This window comes from Stigmatopora argus, chromosome 12 (assembly GCF_051989625.1).
Source record: "Stigmatopora argus isolate UIUO_Sarg chromosome 12, RoL_Sarg_1.0, whole genome shotgun sequence".
NCBI classification, from domain to species: domain Eukaryota; kingdom Metazoa; phylum Chordata; class Actinopteri; order Syngnathiformes; family Syngnathidae; genus Stigmatopora; species Stigmatopora argus.
The window spans coordinates 18160330-18178771 of NC_135398.1; the positions used below are offsets into that span (position 1 = coordinate 18160330).

An 18442-nucleotide genomic window follows, 5' to 3' on the forward strand; every position below is an offset into this window, starting at 1 on the left:
GGGGACCTTCTGCAGACTGAGGCTGAGGTTGAAAATATGCAGAATCACTTTGCCAAGCTGATCCGCACACTCTCAGTAGTCTGGAGCTGAGGCCATCTAGACCGGTAGCCTTCCTTGCCTCGATCTTCTTTAGCTGTTTTATCACCTGATCGACAGTAATGCAGAGACCGGTGGAAGAGGGGGAGGAGGAGGAAAACGAGGGGGGAGAGTTGCTTCTGGTCCGGGGGGTCGGGGGTGGGGGCAGGACTTAATCTGTTAAAGAACTGATTCAGTTCATTGGCCCACTCCCTGTCTCCAGACTCCGGGTCTCCCTCACTGTTGCCTCCATGGCCCGAAATGGTCCTCAAGCTCCTCCAGACCTCTTTGGTGTTGCCTCTCTGGAGTTGGTTCTCCAGCTTCCTCCTGTAGATGGTCTTTCCCTTCCTTATCGCTCTCTTCAGCTCCTTTTGGACCATTTTCAGACTCTCTTTCTCCCCAGTCCTAAAAGGCCCCTTCTTCTTGTTCAGGAGGGCCCTTAGATCCCTGGTGACCCATGGCTTATTGTTAGAGAAACAATGGACCTTCTTGGAGGGTACAATGTTCTCAACACAGAAGTTAATATAATCTGTGATGCAGTGGGTCAAGCTGTCGATGTCTTTCCCATGTGAATTGCACAGCACCTCCAAGTCAGACCTGCACCAAGCTGGGAAGACTGAATCTGCAATAGGTAAAACACTTGGTGTAAAGAAATCAACTGTGGGAGCAATTATTGGAAAATGGAAGACTTATAAGACCACTGATAATCTCCCTTGATCTGGGGCTCCATGCAAGATCTCACCCGGTGGCGTCAAAATGATAACAAGAACGTGAGTAAAAATCCCAGAACCTCATGAGGGGCCTAGTGAATGACCTACCGAGAGCTGTGACCATGGTAACAAAGTAATACAATGCGCCGCCAGGGACTCAAATCCTGCACTGCCAGGCGTGTCCCCCTGCTGACGTCAGTACACATCCAGGCCCGTCTGCGGTTCGCTAGAGAGCATTTGGGTGATCCAGAAGAGGACTGGGAGAATGTGTTATGGTCAGATAACACCAAAATAGAACTTTTTGGTAGAAACACAGGTTCTCCTGTTTGGAGGAGAAAGAATACTGAATTGCTTCCAAAGAACACCATTCCCACTGTGAAGCATGGAGGTTGAAACATCATGCTTTGGGGCTGTTTTTCTGCAAAGGGACCAGGGCAACTGGTCTGTGTAAAGGAAAGAATGAATGAGGCCATGTATTAAGAGATTTTGAGTGAAAATCTCCTTCCATCAGCAAGGACATTGAAGATGAGATGTGCCTGGGTCTTTCAGCATAACACTGATCCTAAACACAGCCAGGGCAACAGAGGAGTGGCTTCGTAAGAAGCATTTCAAGGTCCTGGAGTGCCCTAGCCAGTCTCCAGAACTCAACCCCATAGAAAATCTGTGGAGGGAGTTGAAAGTCAGTGTTGCCCAACGACAGCCCCAAAACATCACTGCTCTAGAGGACATACCAGCAAGTGTGTGAAAAGCTTGTGAAGAGTTACAGAAAACGTTTGTCCTCCGTTATTGCCAACAAAGGGTACATAACAAAGTATTGAGATGAACTTTTGGTATTCCCTTTTTCCGTCACTGTCATCATGTTTCCTTTTTTGTTGGGCTCATTGTATGCCTTAGATGAGACGCAGGGCGCTTATGAGGTATTTTCAACGGCGACTCAAAATCCTAACAATGCTGGAATAGTCTCATCGTAGTCTTTCTGTGCATGACGCGAAATGTAATCCAAAGAAAACCGCAAAAGCCAATACACCATCCTTCTCGCCTGTGTATTATTCGGCGCGTCATTCTTCTACGGTGAAATTTTGCTGCTTCTGCGCTGAGTGCCACCCATCTCAGTGCCAAAGAAGAAGCGATGCCCTGACTGTTGTCATTTTTCATCTCCTGTATTCTGCCTGTAAAAATCCACGCTGAAACTTGCAAGCGAAAGACAGGATATGAAAAATGGCCAAATACTTATTTTCCACCATGAATTGCAAATACATTCTTTAAACATCAAAAAATGATATTTTCAGGGGTTTTTTTCCCCACATTGTCTCAAGGTTGAGGTTTACCCATGTTGACAATTACAGGCCTCTCTAATCTTTTCAAGTAGGATAACTTGCACAATTGGTGGTTGATTAAATACTGCCCCACTGTATAATGACTAAAGAAAGGCATTCGGTTCAGTCAATTCAATTCATTTTTGTTGGAGGGGAGACGGGGAGAGTGTAGTAGCCTTGTGAAGAGCTTTACTAGTTTTGGCAAGAACGGGAAATGTTTGTTGGTGTTTGGAACAGTTCCGCACAAATCTACATAGATATCTTTTAGCTTACCAATTAAAGGTGCCAGAGCCATTGATCCATTCACTTTGTCTGAACGTATTTGTTTCATGTTGATATATTTCAGCAAAACACTCCTCTTCAACCTACTCCATCTCTGTGCCACTCTTCAGTCCAGCCATCCATTGTTTGGAAGAAGAATGCTTGCTGAGAATTACTCATTGGCAGCTTCATGGAAAAGAGGTACAATTTTTGAACAAATCTGAATGCCTTCAGTTACTGGATTGTTGCAGGGAACAATTTAATTTTTTTGTGAAAACTCCAGCCAGCTGGTCAGCACAGGCTTTGAGCACCTTCCCAGGTACTCCGTCGGGGCCAACTGTTTCTACTTATGAATTTTTTAGGTTACGAAACCTTTAGATATTCAAATTACTGTTCCAGAATATGAAAACTATCCAGCTTCTGGAACCAATTAATTTCATAAGTAGAGGTACGACTATATATGTACAGTTGTGGTCAAAAGTTTACATACACTTGTGAAGAACATAATGTTACCGGAATGGACAACTCTGACTGACAATGGAGCATAGCATGTGAAACGCCGAACTCTTATCTCAGATACAGACACAACTTGTGTACCTTTTACCTCGAATAAAGCACTATTAAACTTAGTTTTGCTCGTGCTGTCTTTAAAAGAAACACCCTAGCGGCTAGCGCAGACCTGGGCAATTAATTCCACAAAGGGTCGCAGTGGGTGCAGGTTTTCGTTCCAACCCAAAAGAGAAAACTTTTCCAACAATCTGGTATCTTAGAAGTCCAATCAGTCGATTGCATTCAGGTGCTTCTTGTTTCAGCAGAAATCTAATTATGTGCTGGATCAGTTGGAACAAAAACTCTCACCCACTGCGTCCCTCGAGGACCGGATTGGGCAGGTCTGCGCTAGTGGATAGCATAACATACGCTAGCGGATAGCATAACATACGCTAGCGGATAGCATAACATATGCTAGCGGATAGCATAACATACGCTAGCGGATAGCATAACATATGCTAGCGGCTAACATAACATATGCTAGTGGCTAACATAACACGCCAGCGGCTAGCATAACATACGCCAATGGCTAGCATAACATACGCTAGCGAATACCATAACAAATGCTAGCGGCTAGCATAACATACGTTAGCCTAGTGTCATGCTAGCACCTGTTGCGACCAAGCGCCCTATGTATTGACAAAAAACAGAAAATATACCCGCAACTGAGACTCCGTCCTATCAGACGGTGCATTTTATAGGTGTGAAAATACGCGGCGTGTTTGTGTGCATGTGCGTATTGGTCAATTTTGACATTTTCATGAGCATTTTTTATTTGGAAACTTATTATAAAATACAGCCATAAACTGAACCTGTTTCGGAACTTGGATACATTATTTTATTTCATTATTTTACTTTTAAGTGTTTCGTAACCTGAAATATTCACGAATTAAAGCATTTGTAAGTAGAGATACCACTGTACTTTCCTTCAATTGACTTACATATTTTCTCCGTCTTTTGTCTGCTTCATTGGCCAAACATTCCTGCGGCACCTTATTGTATATTGTACAAAACAAGTTGAGATTTGCTCTTGTCTTTAAGTCTGAGCAATTCTGGATTGGCGTTTTTGTAAGGTTCAGTTGGAACATGAGACACTATGTATCAAACTTTTTTTCCTGGTCAAGAAATAAATTTGACATTTGAAATAATTTGTGTATTCAAAATGTTTCTTCTGTGCAACAGGCAAAAACCTGTTCCAGGTTCGGGGTCAAAATGGCTTATTATATAGAAGCATGGATCCTCTGCCACGCATCTCTGGGGAGCAGCAGGTGTCAAACACAGCTGACGAAGATCTTGATACTTTTTATCCTGTATCTCCTACTGTTGACCTTCAGAAAGTGCATGTTTATGATGCAGCGAAAAATTGCACAGGTAAGTGGCTCTTCTTTGTCTCGGGATGAATTTACATAGTTTTATCACCTGCGCAGTAAAAAAAATAATATATGCAGCCGAGATAAATTAGGTTGTTTTTTTTCCTACAGGTTTTCGTTTTATATAATAATTATTAGTTCTGTGAACGTAATGTTCTAATGAAGATAGAAATTCATTATGGCGCTTCCCAAACTCTGTAATTTGGACCTTCGGACAACACACAGCAATCTTATGACTACAAGAAACACATTTTTTGTCACAAAGGCCCAAAGAGTTGAAATATCATCATTGTTGTAAAGCAAATCTATTTTTTTTGTTTTAATAGCTAATATGATCTGTGTTGTGATTAGCTGATGGACACTATTTTGGGACACAACCAATGTGAAACCTAGAAGAACAAGAATTCCAAAATATTTTCCATTCATGCAGGACTATAGTGCAGTCTGAGCAGGAAGCTAATTATAGCACGCGAACACGTGCACTTAAATACATCTAAACAACTCCAAATTATGATATCAAAACAACTTAGCATAAAATATAACTCGCTTTCTTTTGTTCTAAAAGAGAGTGAGAAAGAGAGAGAGTTCTAGTCACAATTCCACTAACAATGTTTGGAGGAAGAAGAATGATGAGTACCAAGCATCACATGAATGCCATCCCTACTGTGTAGCACGGGGGTGGTAGCATCACGCTCTATGGGTGTTTTTCTGCAATGGGAGAAGTAGACTGACTGTATTAAGGAGAGGATGACCATGGTCATGTATTGAGTTTTTGGGAAACAACCACCTTCCTTCACTCAGATAATTGAAGCATTGATCTGGGGTGGCCTAGCCAGTCTCCAGACCCAAACCCAATAGAACATCTTTAAAGGGAGCTCAAACTTCATGTTTCTCACCGACAGCTCAGTAACCTGACTGATCTAGAGAGCTGTGTGGAGGAATGGGCCATAATCCCTCCGGCAGTGTGTGCAAACCTGGTAAAAAACTGCAGGGGATGTTTGACCTCTATCTTTGCAAACAAAGGCAACTGTACTAAATATTAACATAGATTTTCTCTGGTGTTTAAATATATATTTGCAGCTGTCTCGCACAAAAACATTTTAAAAAAGTCAATGTTAGATCTGGATTTTTCTCACACAGGACATGCACGCATGATGAAAATGTCAGACACCTCCATTATTTATAAGTGGGAGAATTTGTAATATAGTGCAGTGTGTTTATAGTTGAATTGACTGTAGCTGTTTTTTCCAAAAATTAAAAACAAAGCATGCATAACAGTAATGACGACAAACAATAATTAACAGAACAAACATTTGACTCTGATAAACAATAAGGTATTTCAGTCACTAGTTGAAATCATGACCAGCAATAGTACTCTGAGCACAAGTGATTTTGAGTTACCTGATTTTATATTAGTTATTACCATTATTAACAATGTAGGTTTTCTGTGATATTATTCATAGAAGTTCCCAGCCATAAAATATCTGCTCACAAGTTATGCCCATTGGAGAAAAAAAGGAATGAATTTAATGAATTCATGGGCTCCTTTACTTATGTCAGTGAAAGGATGAGTTATCTCGCACCCAGACGTAAAGTCAGAAACGTGACTTGACTATTCTCCTGCATTTCAATTGACCATTTTCATGTACAGACGCTCCCCTACTTACGAACGCAATTGGTTCCGAGCGATTGTTCATAAGTTGAATTTGTTTGTAAGTTGATTCAGTGCTATATTTTGTATTATAATTTATGTTTAAGGCCGATATAAGTATATTGAAGGTTTATATAAGTGCATTTGTATGTTTAAGGCTTGTATAAGTAACACGCATTGGTTTGTACTGAAAAAAGAACATTTAATAAAATGGAGAGAATATGTACAGTACTGTAGAGAGAGAGAGATTTATAATAATAATAATAATCGGACATAGGCCCTGTCGTCATTATCACAACACAAAAGCCTACTTGTCATCACACGCAGAGACTGCGTGTGACGAAATTGATGGTGCTTCTCCATAAGCTACGTTTAATCGGCAAAGACCTAATAAGTGTAAGTTACGGACTTGTAATTTGTCATTCCGCTGTTGAGGATACAGGTCGCTTACCTCTCGCTTACCTCTCACTGTCTTCCACTTACCTTTCCTCAGTCAGCTTAGGAGGCAGATCACCAACCAAACATCTGTTCATATACCGCAGAGGGGAATGTGTGTTATGTTAGCGCGAGTTTAGATTTCTGATGGATGTGGGGAAAAAACTGTCCTTAAGCCTATTTGTCCGTGCTTTGTGGGACCTATAGCGTCTGCCAGAGGGCAGCAGCTGGAACAGATTATGTATTAGAAACTGGCCAAAAGAAGCGACCTAATGACGATTGCACAGTTTTCTTCTTTTTTTCATCATAAATGATGCGGTAGCACTGTATGGCATCATTCAATTGATTTGCAAACTTTGTGCAACGTTCAATATTTGGGTCCTGCTGCTCGATCTTTCTGTTTATAAATGGTATTGACGGTCGAACGATTCAATGCCCGTGAAACGCTCACCACTCTCACGCGCATCAAGCTTCGTTATTATTGCCACTCGTTTCAAATGAAATGGCTTGCCTCTTCCTTGCAACTCCCTCAATAGAAGCCTTTAGCTTTTTACCAACCATATTCAATATTGGATGCATGAGATATTTAATGATACAAATGAAAAAGGTTCTTTGCACACTGGAGATACATTCACGCACTTCCGCATTGCAACGAAGAAGAAGGTAGATGCTGGGTGAGCTGAGCTCTCACAGCGCCAGGCGTCGGTATTAGCGGCGGAAAGAAGTACTACTCCGAAAAAGTCGCGAAATACAAAATTGGATTTGCGAACATTTTTGGACTTAAACGCAATTTGCAGACATGTTCGTATGTACCGTTGTTCGTAAGTTGAATGTTCGTAAGTAGGGGAGCGTCTGTATATCAGTAACCTTAAAGTAGATCTGGGTGAAATGAAAAAAAAAATGTTATCACAGGGAAAAAAAGATCAGTCTATCAATGATTAGATTAGAACTTTTTTCATCCCGTATTCAGGAAATTCCCTTGGTTGCAGTAGCAAGCACAGACACAAAATACATTGTAGACCTAGGTAGAAAACTGCAACCACACACAGGAAGGTGGGGACCTTCTGCAGACTGAGACTGAGGTTAAATATGCAGAATAGCTCTTTCAAGATGATCTGCACAGTCCCTCAGTAGTCTGGAGCTGTTCATCTCCCTTGCCTAGATCCTCCTAAACTGTCCTATCACCCAATCAGCAGCAGCGGAGAGGCCAGTGGATGAAGCACCGACAGCTCTTCCATCTGACTGGGGAGAGATCTCACGCTCCAGTAACAATGATTGAATGCTCGGTCTGGAGCATCGCCTCTCCTCCCGGCATTACCAGTTGCCGCTTGACCGGCGCCATCTTAGAAAAAAATAATTTTAAAAAATCACGATAACTACCACATCTTTTTTGTTTCAAATTTGAAACTTCAAACTTTGGTGGATAGGTAAATTATTTACTTACCTCCTTTTTCAAATATGAAAGTAACTAGGATACCTTAATCTCTATAAGAAAAGGGAATATGAAATATGATAATTTTACAAAGTATTTCTGTTGTTCTGTTGTGTAATAAAGATAAGAGAACTCCCTCCTCACACTATGAAAAGTAAAGAATAGAACTTGCAGAAATTTTGACAGGCAATATGAAATAGATAAAATAATGAACTGAAGACTTAGGCACCATTGGCAAGCAGATTCTTTTCAGTCTCACAAAAAGAAACAAGAGTAAATGTACATCACATATGGCCATTTCCCCCAAAAATAAATAAATTGAATGTACTTAACCAATTTTAACCAAAGATAAGTTTTATATTTTTGCAACGTTTTCAGAACATTTACATAAAATGGGAAAACATCTTTATCAAGTAAGAAAAATATTACAGGCTTTCCTCGAATGAGGACAGTGGGTTAAGGATGTTTTCAATAAGGCTGTTCTTTGCACATAAATGTTTACGAGGCATTTAAAATGCCAGCGTGAATTCACTTGGATCTTTTAGTGGGTTGTCCTGCATCTCATAATCGCTTATTATCTCAATTCTTTCGATGGTTCGGATTACTCCAATAGTTGTCACTTTCGAACAAGAAATACAACGAAAAAAAATCAATATTAGCGAGTTAGCTTAGCGTTGCAATGTTCTTTGATAGCCAGATGATTCTTCAACTTCTTTTATATCAAATCCAAGTTATTGACAATGTAGAACATTCTTCTTTGACAACACATTACAGTCAACTTTGATGAACACTGAATCAAACTCCGCTGGAAACGTTCGCGGTGCTCTCTACTAAAGACTACAACTTCAAAGTACAACTGTAGTACCCCAAGCTGTCCGCCTAGGTGCCTGAACAATAAGAACAACAACTTGCCTTTTAATGAAAACAACGGAAAACATAGGAAATTCATAACAATTAAAGTGGAATTTTGTTTTATTTCAAAATCAAGGCTACTCACGTCTGTCCAGTCAGAGCACGTTAAACTAGGTCTATATAGTCGGCGCCCTAGGTAAGATGGCTGCCCAGGACCAAGGTAAGATGGCTGTGCCCCGAGCGAGCAGTGACGGGAGCGTGAGTTTTTTCACGTTTGATGCGTACGTTTTTTTTCTTGAATTTCATTCATAGACGTCAAAATATATTTTGTTTAGAGTTTTATCTTTTTTTGAAATATATGAACGTATCGGCCGAATTCGCTTGCGTCGTGACGTCATTGTGTGACGGCGCCGCTAATTTGTATTTTTTTTTTGCATGTCGTTTTTTTATGCGCATAAGTCTGTTGGAATTTATTCTATAATTATATTAAAGTTAAGTTAATAATCTGACTCCAATTTATGACCTTACCCGACTGCCACTCATCCAACAATTTGCGCGCTCGTTCTGCAATAGAAAGGTACCAGGAAGCCGACATTTTCACACACGGGTGGATTTATTTCTAACACACAAATCTAAGACATAAGTCTGTGGGTCAGGCTCCCTCTCAGTCTGTCCAAGCAGACGAATGTTGCCACCAGTCGTCGTAGTTCTTCTTCTCCGAGCCGCCCAGGAACTTAGTTATAGTCCACAATATGCAAATGTCACAACAACGCAGGCCTCCTGGCCATTGGTCTTTATTTCCTGAAGAATCTCCTCGCGGTCCCACCCAGTTGTACTTTTCCACTCCACGGCATCTGTAAAACATTCTACTGGTGCAACCCCCACATCCTGTCCAGTGACCTTTGCATTCCACAGGACATGTAGGGAGATCTAATGAACTCTCTTTAAGCTGTTAACTATTATTCCTTCAAGTCGTACCCTCTATTCAGTCATCATTATTTTTAACAAAAACGGCTTATATACGAGTAAAGACAGTAATACTACACCACGTAAAATAGCCCCCAAGCGTCGAGGACCACCCAAGGCTTAATCTGATGCGGAAAAAAAAACAGATGATAATGACGGTTGCTGAAAAGGTTAAGTTGCTCGATATGCTCAGGGCAGGGAAAAAGTATGTCGATGTTGCGCGCTATTATGGCATCAATGAATCGACCCTGCGTTACATTAAAAAATAAGAGGCTAACATTCGAAAGACGGCCACACTTCACTTTACAAGGGAAACAAAGCGTGTGGTAACCACGAGGAATAAAACCCTCGTGAAAATGGAGAATGCACTGTCGTTTGGTTCTAGGAATGTAAGGCGAAAAACATTCCTCTGGATACCAACATCATTCGAACCAAGGCTTAATCTGATGCGAACAAAAAACAGATGATGATGACGTTTGATGATAGCTTAGCTCCTGACGCAGAATGCGAGCCTCAGCCAAGCACCAGTGGCGCGAGTGAGCCTCGTGAATTTTCCAGAAAGGGTTGGTACGAAACATTCAAAAACAGACATGGTTTACAGAGGGGTCTGCTCCATGGAGAAGCTTTATCTGCAGACTACAAAGCAGCAAAAAGGTACGTCGGAAGTGTATTCTAAAATAATTACTGAGAAAGGTTATCTTCCGGAGCAAGTTTTCAACATGGACGAGACTGGACTTTTCTGGAAGCGGATGCCTTCCCGCACATTTTTATTCAGGGATGAACTTGGTGTCATATTACAAAGTTCACAAGGATCACATGATACTTATCTTGTTTGGAAATGCCACTGACTTCATGGTAAAGCCAGCCTTAATTTACAAGTTTAACCGTCCGCATGCTTTGGAAAAAAAAAAGAACAGAACATTGCTGCCTTTGTACTGGATGAGTAACAGAAAAGCTTCGATGATGAAAGATCTCCATTATGAGTGGTTTCATAACTGCTTCGTTCAGAGCATCAAGCTGTACCTCTCGGATAGGGGACTGCCCTTCAAGGTCCTCCTCTTATTGGACTGTGTCGGGATATACCGCCAACCTCATGTGATGGGGTTCAATTGCAGTTCCTGCCCCCCAACACCACTGTACTCATCCAACCTATGGATCAGGGGGCCATTTGTGCATTTGAGGCCCTGAAAATTCACAATGCAGGGACTGGTTTTATCAATTGACCAGTCCAATCAGACCACCAGCATCAAAGAATATTGGCGCAAATACAACTTTGCCACATGTCTGTGGAACATCCAGATTGCGATTGTGGACATGAAGGAGCAGACCTTAATTTCCAGCTGGAAAAGTTTGTGGTCACAAAAAGTCAATGACTTCATGGTAAAGCCAGCCTTAATTTACAAGTTTAACTATCCCCACGCTTTGGAGAAAAAAAAGAACCGAACATTGCTGCCTGTGTACTGGATGAGCAACAGAAAAGCTTCAATGACAAAAGATCTCCATTATGAGTGGTTTCATAACTCCTTCGTGCAGAACATCAAGCTGTACCTCGCCGATAGGGGGCTGCACTTCAAGGTCCTCCTCCTATTGGACTGTGCCGGAGACATACCAACAACCTTTGATTTGATACGACACACTTGATTATTTTTCCTGTGTAAAAATAGAAATGTATTCATGGTTCCCAATTGACTATTTAAATATTGAAATCATAGTCATTCATTGCAAGAACATACAATTTACAAAATTAGATGAATAGTCATTCAAATGTACCTGACCGGCCCCCAAATAAATGGAACAACTTGTATGTACATGCCATAAATTCAAGAAAGAATGCCCAGATCTCATGATAGAATCTTTAATCCAAGAACTTAAAGGAATCATGTGAACGAGTCACCCATAATTCTGCCTATTTTATTTTTCATTGTTTATTTTTTTTCCTCCTTTTAGGTTTCAAAAGACAACATTTTTACCCACATGCCCACACACTTTACTTCCTGGATGATGGTGCTCAATGCAAGCTTCGGCCAGATCAGTTCAGAGCAAAGATGATCATGTTCCTTTTTGGAAATGCGCTTGCACAGGCACATAGATTATTTGGGGTAAGTATGTGGATGCCTTCCTAACCTTTCAATGTTGTCTACCATAGCCATGATAGTTCTGCCCTGTACCTTGACTGTTCCAAGGACGCTGCTCAACATTTAAATCTCCTACCTTATTTCTTTTATATTTCAAGGCATATAGATTAAATTGGGTAAATGTGCAAATGAGCATTCTCTCAATTGATTTGTGGTGCTCGATGAATAACCTCACACTGAACAACACAAAAACTAAAGAAATAATCCTGGACTTCCGCAAACAGAGCACAGATCTGGCCCCACTCCTCATAAATGGAGTTCGTGTAGACAGGGTCCAGTCCTTTAAATTACTGGGGGTCCACGTCACGGACAAGCTCTCCTGGTCCACAAACACCACGGCAGTAGTGAAGAAGGCCCAGAAACGACTCCATTTCCTGATGGTACTCAGGAGGAACAACTTGGACACTAAGCTTCTGGTAACTTTCTATAAAGCCACTGTGGAGAGCATCCTGGCTTACGGCATCACAGTGTGGTACGCTGGAAGCACGGCAGCAGACAAAAAGGCCATGCAGAGAGTGATTAACACTGCCCAGAGGATCGTCGGCTGCTCTCTGCCCTCACTGGAAGATATTGCCAGCCCTCGTTACCTCAGCAGAGCCGGGAACATTGTTGGGGACCCGGACCACCCTGGTCACAACCTGTTCCAGCTGCTGCCCTCTGGCAGGCGCTACCGGTCTCACAAGCACGGACAAAGAGGCTTAAGGACAGCTTCTTTCCCACAGCCATCAGGACTCTGAATTGCAGTAGCACGACACACAATCCCCTCTGTGTAACAACTTCGGGGTGAGGAAACATGAAGGACGTTGGGTGGTGATCTGCCTCCTGCTGGCTGACTGAAGGTAAGTAAGCAGACAGTGGGAGGTAAGTGATCCATTTTATTCTTTGTTGGCATCGGTGAGGCAAACCTTTTCGCAGTCGCCGGGAGTTGGTTGCGCTCGGGAGGTGATGCGATGTATCCATCACGGCAGAATGCCAGCACGTCGGAGAAGCACTTTCAATTTCATCATACGCAGCTGGGTATGATGACAATTAGGCTTTTGTCTAGTGAATGATGATGACAAGCCTAAATCTGATTTTATTATTTCATTTTATTTATTCCTGTAATATGTTGAAACCATTTAAGGCCAGAGTAGGACTCATTTTCAACCATGATGTTTCCGAGCACAGGCCAGTTCTCTAAGCTTTCCTATCAAACAATACTCTGTTGCAGCTATTATAGCATTGGGGACCTTTGGCATTCAAATTAATTAGTAGTCAGTAGTAGTAGGTAACCTGGAGAAATCTCAACTCATAATTCAAAAAGCCCCTCCCTTAAATTTAGATTGGCTTCTTGGGGACCATAGAGAATTTACAGCCTCTTGGACATCATTTTAGGCCCGAGATATAGCCCAAGGAAACCACGTTACCCTGCCATGGCCAAGTCAGCTTTCGTGTATTTATTTATTCACCGCAATGAGAAGTCTATTATAAAATAAAGCAATTTCCTCCGTGTACGTATATTTGTTCTCTTGATTTAGTTACTGGGGAAAAATGCATTTTTATCATCTTATTCCTGAAACCATTTGTACACCGCAAAGATGCACTCTGATAGAGTGACTGTTTGCCATCCAAGGCCTGACGCCTTTCTTACAGTAGGTGACGGGTCTTTTCGTCTGGAGGCTTTTGCTCTTGCCCTAAGGCCCTGGATGTACTTGGGCACCCAAAATGCGGCCAGGGGCAGCACTGTTAGTTTGCCAGTCCAATTAAACTTTGCGTCTTCAATTTATCATTGAAGATGTTTGATTATGAAATTAGTACTCAAACACCGAAATTGAAATTTGTTCGGAGTCTATTGAAATTCCAGAGCTATTGTGAAACACCAAATACAGGATCCTGGCCAATAATTCAGATGCTGAATGTTAAACACTCAGAACAAAGGAAGTATCTGTGAATATTCTAACGCCAGCAAGGATGTATTTAATCCAAAGGTGAGGCCTCGAGTGCCTAACGATATTATATATATATATATATATATATATATATATATATATATATATATATATATATATATATATATATATATATATTCTACTTGAAAAGATTAGAGAGGCATGTAATTGTCAACATGGATAAACGTCAACCATTAGAGACAGAATGTGGAAAAAAACTCAGAAAATCACAGTTGCCCTCAATCTGGGGCTCCATGCAAGATCTCACCCCGTGGCATCAAAATAATAACAAGAACGGTGAGCAAACCACACGGGGGGACCTAGTTAATGACCTACAGAGAGCTGGGACCACAGTAACAAAGGCTACTATCAGTAACATAATGTGCCACCAGGGAGTCAAAGCCTGCACTGCCAGACGTGTCCATCTGCTGAAGCCAGATGCTAGAGAGCATTTGGATGATCCAGAAGAGGACTGGGAGAATGTGTCATGGTCAGATGAAACCAAAATAGAACTTTTTGGTAGAAAGGCAGGATCCCGTGTTTGTAGGAGAAACAATATTGAATTGCATCCGTAGAACACCATACCCACTGTGAAGCATAGGGGTGGAAACATCATGCTTTGGGGCTGTTTTTCTGCAAAGGGACCAGGACGACTGATCTGTGTAAGAGAAAGAAGGAATTGGATTGGATAACTTTATTCATCCGGGTGATGTATCGAGATTTTGAGTGAAAATCTCCTTTCATCAGCAAGGACATTGAAGATGAGACGTGCCTGGGTCTTTCAGCGTAACACTGATCCTAAACACAGCCAGGGCAACAGAGGAGTGGCTTCGTGAGAAGCATTTCAAGGTCCTGGAGTGCCCTAGCCAGTCTCCAGAACTCAACCCCATAGAAAATCCGTGGAGGGAGTTGAAAGTCAGTGTTGCCCAACGACAGCCCCAAAACATCACTGCTCATAACAAATTATTGAGATGAACTTTTGGTATTCCCTTTTTGCGTCACTGTCATCATGTTTCCTTTTTTGTTGGGCTCATTATATGCCTTAGATGAGACGCAGGGTGCTTATGAGGTATTTTCAATGGCGACTCAAAATCCTAACAATGCTGGAATAGTCTCATCGTAGTCTTTGTGTGCATGACGTGAAATGTAATCCAAAGAAAACAGCAAAAGCCAATACAACATCCTTCTCGCCTGTGTATTATTCGGCGCGTCATTCTTCTACGGTGAAATTTTGCTGCTTCTGCGCTGAGTGCCACCCATCTCAGTGCCAAAGAAGAAGCGATGCCCTGACTGTTGTCATTTTTCATCTCCTGTCTTCTGCCTGTAAAAATCCACGCTGAAACTTGCAAGCGAAAGACAGGATATTAAGAATGGCGGAAGTCAGAGCACTGTTTCTTCGGCACTGAAATGCGTGGCACTCCGCGCAGAAGAGGAAGAAGTGAAAATTTTACCGTAGATGAATGATGCATCGATAATACAAAAAGTATCATGCCTTTTCTTGGGATTACATTACATACATATAGAGACTAGACTTGAGCCTCTTCCAGCATTGTATGGATTTTGAAACTGCGTTGAAAATTCCTCTTAAACGTCCTGCATCATCTAATGCATCATGAATTAATCTACCGTGCATTAAATCAAGAAGTAACCACGATGAAGAAAATCATTGCTTAGGTGGAGAACGCCTTATCGTGAGATGATTCCTCTGGATACCAACATGATTAGAACCAAAGCCAATAACTTTTATGATAGCTTAGCTCCTGATGAAGACAATGCGACCAAAATGCAGTAAAACACTACATCAAGGAAGAGTTCCCTCACATAATTCGAGAATGGTTGGAGCAAATTTTTAACATGGATTAGACGGCCTTTTGGGGAAGAGGATACCTTCACCACATTCACACGGATCGCCTGATGCTCATCGTGTGTGGGGATGCTGCTGGCGCTGGCATCATTGTAAAGCCAGCCTTAATCTACAAGTTGGACTATCCTCATGCTTTAAAACACGAACACGTTTCATGCCGAACGTGATGCTGTAATTCACAGAAGGGGGGTTGCCCCTTAAAGATCTGGTCTGTGCAGGAGGACTCCCATTAACCAGTTTTTTTTTAATTTATATCCAGCGGAAAGGAACAGTTTTTGCTGTGAGTACTGTATTTAAAGTACAGTGGTACCTCGAGATACGAGCTTAATCCGTTCCGGAACTGAGCTCGTATGACGAGATTCTCGTAACTCGAGCGGACGTTTTCCATTGAAATGAATGGAAAACAAATTAATTCGTTCCAGCCCTCTGAAAAAACACCAAAAACAGGATATTGGATTGGAATTGTTTTTTATTTCTTCTAATTCGCCATCTATTAACAAAGTAACACATAACTAGTGGTTTAATAGTTTATTAAATGTGTTTAATCTAACTAAAATTGGGCAGATTTCGCCGACGGGAGACAGAGACGTTTGGGGGCGTGAGCAGGCTGTTCCTTTTTTTTCCACGACAACGCACTCGTAAACGGAACAAACAAATTTAAGTTAACTTGGATTAATATATACAGACACTCAAACATACGTTTAATGTAACTTTACACAAAACTGAATTCTAATTTTGTTGTAATCTTTTGTTACCTTCGTTTTTCGGGTTGGCGGTTTGCCACGCCTCCGCCCTCACGTTCGCTATCGATTGACTGTTTGCGGTTGTATTGCCTTCAAAATATTCCCAAAATGATGCACACAAATGTCCTCACAATAGGATAACGCACGACCACTTGCCAACGAGAAATAGTCTTTAAGGAACGATCGCGGGACCTTTCCTAAGAAAGAATAACAGGAAATGACATAGCTGAGCTTCCCACGTAGTGATTGTGGGTAATAAAGTTTTAGCATTTTGTATGACGAGCGGTCGTATGACGAGGTACCACTGTACTGTGATCGTTCTTCACTTTGTGGCTTAGACTTTCGCGGTATAAAAAAAAGCTCATAAAAATGTCTAAATCAACGCTGAAACTCGCCACCAGAAGACAACAAAAATGGGGGTTAAAAATGGCAGAAGTCAGGCCACTACTTCATCTCTCTGCGGCGAAGAAGGGGGTATACAGTAGAGAGAGAATGGGCGGGCCGGTTATCATATCAAATGCCTAGATGCCTTCCGTCTTGCCATTTCCTCTTTTCTTGCGAGTGAATTTTGCATCGCCCACATCACCTGTGGAAAAAGGCTTTTTTTTGAGTCGCCATGGAAAATGCTTCCTAAATATTGACGTTCCTTGATATGCTAAATGCGTTCCACACCATTGCAGCAGTGAATCTACACTGGCGTTCTTTTGTACATAATTCAGCTGGTACGTATGTTAATGGAATCCGCCGTGCGGTGAAGAGTGAGACACACGAAGTGAACACTCTTGCCCTCTGGAGATGTACGCGTTTTGTGACAATCGATCTCTATGCTGCTGACTACAGTAATCCCTCGATTATCGCATATTCACTTGTAGCGAATTCACTACCTGGCGATTTTTTTTTTTCCGCTATTATAAATGTTTTTTTTCAAGTTCATAAACGTGAAAATCGATGCTGAAACTCGTGAGCCACTAGGACACAGCACTGAAGAAGAAAAAAAGTTTTAACAAGGGTGACCCTACTTTGTGATTTTTCGATTATCGTGGCCATGTCTGGTCTACATTAACCATGTTATTCAAGGGATTACTGTATTTTTTTTATTCCCCGTTAAAAATGCCTCCTAAATCTTGATGTTGCTTGATTTGCTAGAGACGTAGCACAGCATTGCGGCTTAAAGGGCGTTGTTTTGTACATAATTCAACTGGTAGGAATCTTGTTAATGGGGTCCGCCGTGAGTCACAAGAAGTGAACGCTCTTTCCCTTGGAGATGCACGCGTTGTGGGGATCTATATGCTGGGAAAAAATAAAAATAAATTCTCGTGAGGTGAAGAGGTCAAAGAAGCGGCTGGTTTGTCTGCCCAGGTTGCATGCTGCATGTTTCCGCGACCATTCTACACAATCCTGCTGTTTTTGCTTGGGCACTTGCGTGCGAGAGTCGTTAGCTGCCGAAGCTTGGATCTTCCGAGGTGCGGAACTGCAAATTCTTGTGTGGAGTGAGACACCCCGCCTCTGAGGAATAAAACAATGAAACAGCAATATGATGGATTTACGCCTTCGATACGGCTGTGAAGATGGCATGAAGATAGGACGTCGAAAACTGTGTGCCGTATTGAAGATCTCCTGCAGATGTCTTACATAAAGGAAGACCACTTTCTTCATCCTCATTCTCGTCGTTGTCCGCTGCCTTTACTCCCCGATGAGATAACTTCTGCGAGGGCCTCATCAGTTGGTCGGCGGGGCAGTTATGGTTGACATCCTCTGGTCATGCCAGCTTCACGGCCGTATTTACGTCGTAAATCCCTCATAATGCTGGTTCATTTTTTTATTCCTCAAAGGTGGGGCATCCGAGTCCACACGAGAAAACATTTATTCGCAGCATACAGTGCTCTCGTGTGCAAGAACCCATGTGCATCTCCAGAGGGGAAGAGCGTTCACTTCCCGTGTGTCTCCCTCATAACTGCACGTCGGAACCCATTAACATGGTTCCTACCAGCTGAATTATGTACAAAAGAACATCACAGTGTAGATTCATTTATGCCACAATGGCGTGGTACAGCTTTTGCATATTAAGGTACGTCAATATTTAGGAGGCATTTTAAACGGCGACTTAAAAAAAAAATCTTTCTCCACAGGTGATTTGCGCGATGCAATATTTACT

General features: G+C 41.8%; 1 protein-coding gene across 1 annotated transcript in view; it reads left to right on the forward strand.

Annotated features, from left to right (window-relative positions):
• mrpl37 (mitochondrial ribosomal protein L37) overlaps positions 1 to 18442 on the forward strand; it is a 71231-nt gene that overhangs the window by 27240 nt on the left and 25549 nt on the right. The window contains exons 3-5 of the mRNA XM_077616330.1: positions 2448 to 2563; positions 4094 to 4282; positions 11565 to 11716. Of these exons, the coding sequence (XP_077472456.1) occupies positions 2448 to 2563; positions 4094 to 4282; positions 11565 to 11716 (457 nt within the window). The remainder of the gene's footprint in view (positions 1 to 2447; positions 2564 to 4093; positions 4283 to 11564; positions 11717 to 18442) is intronic.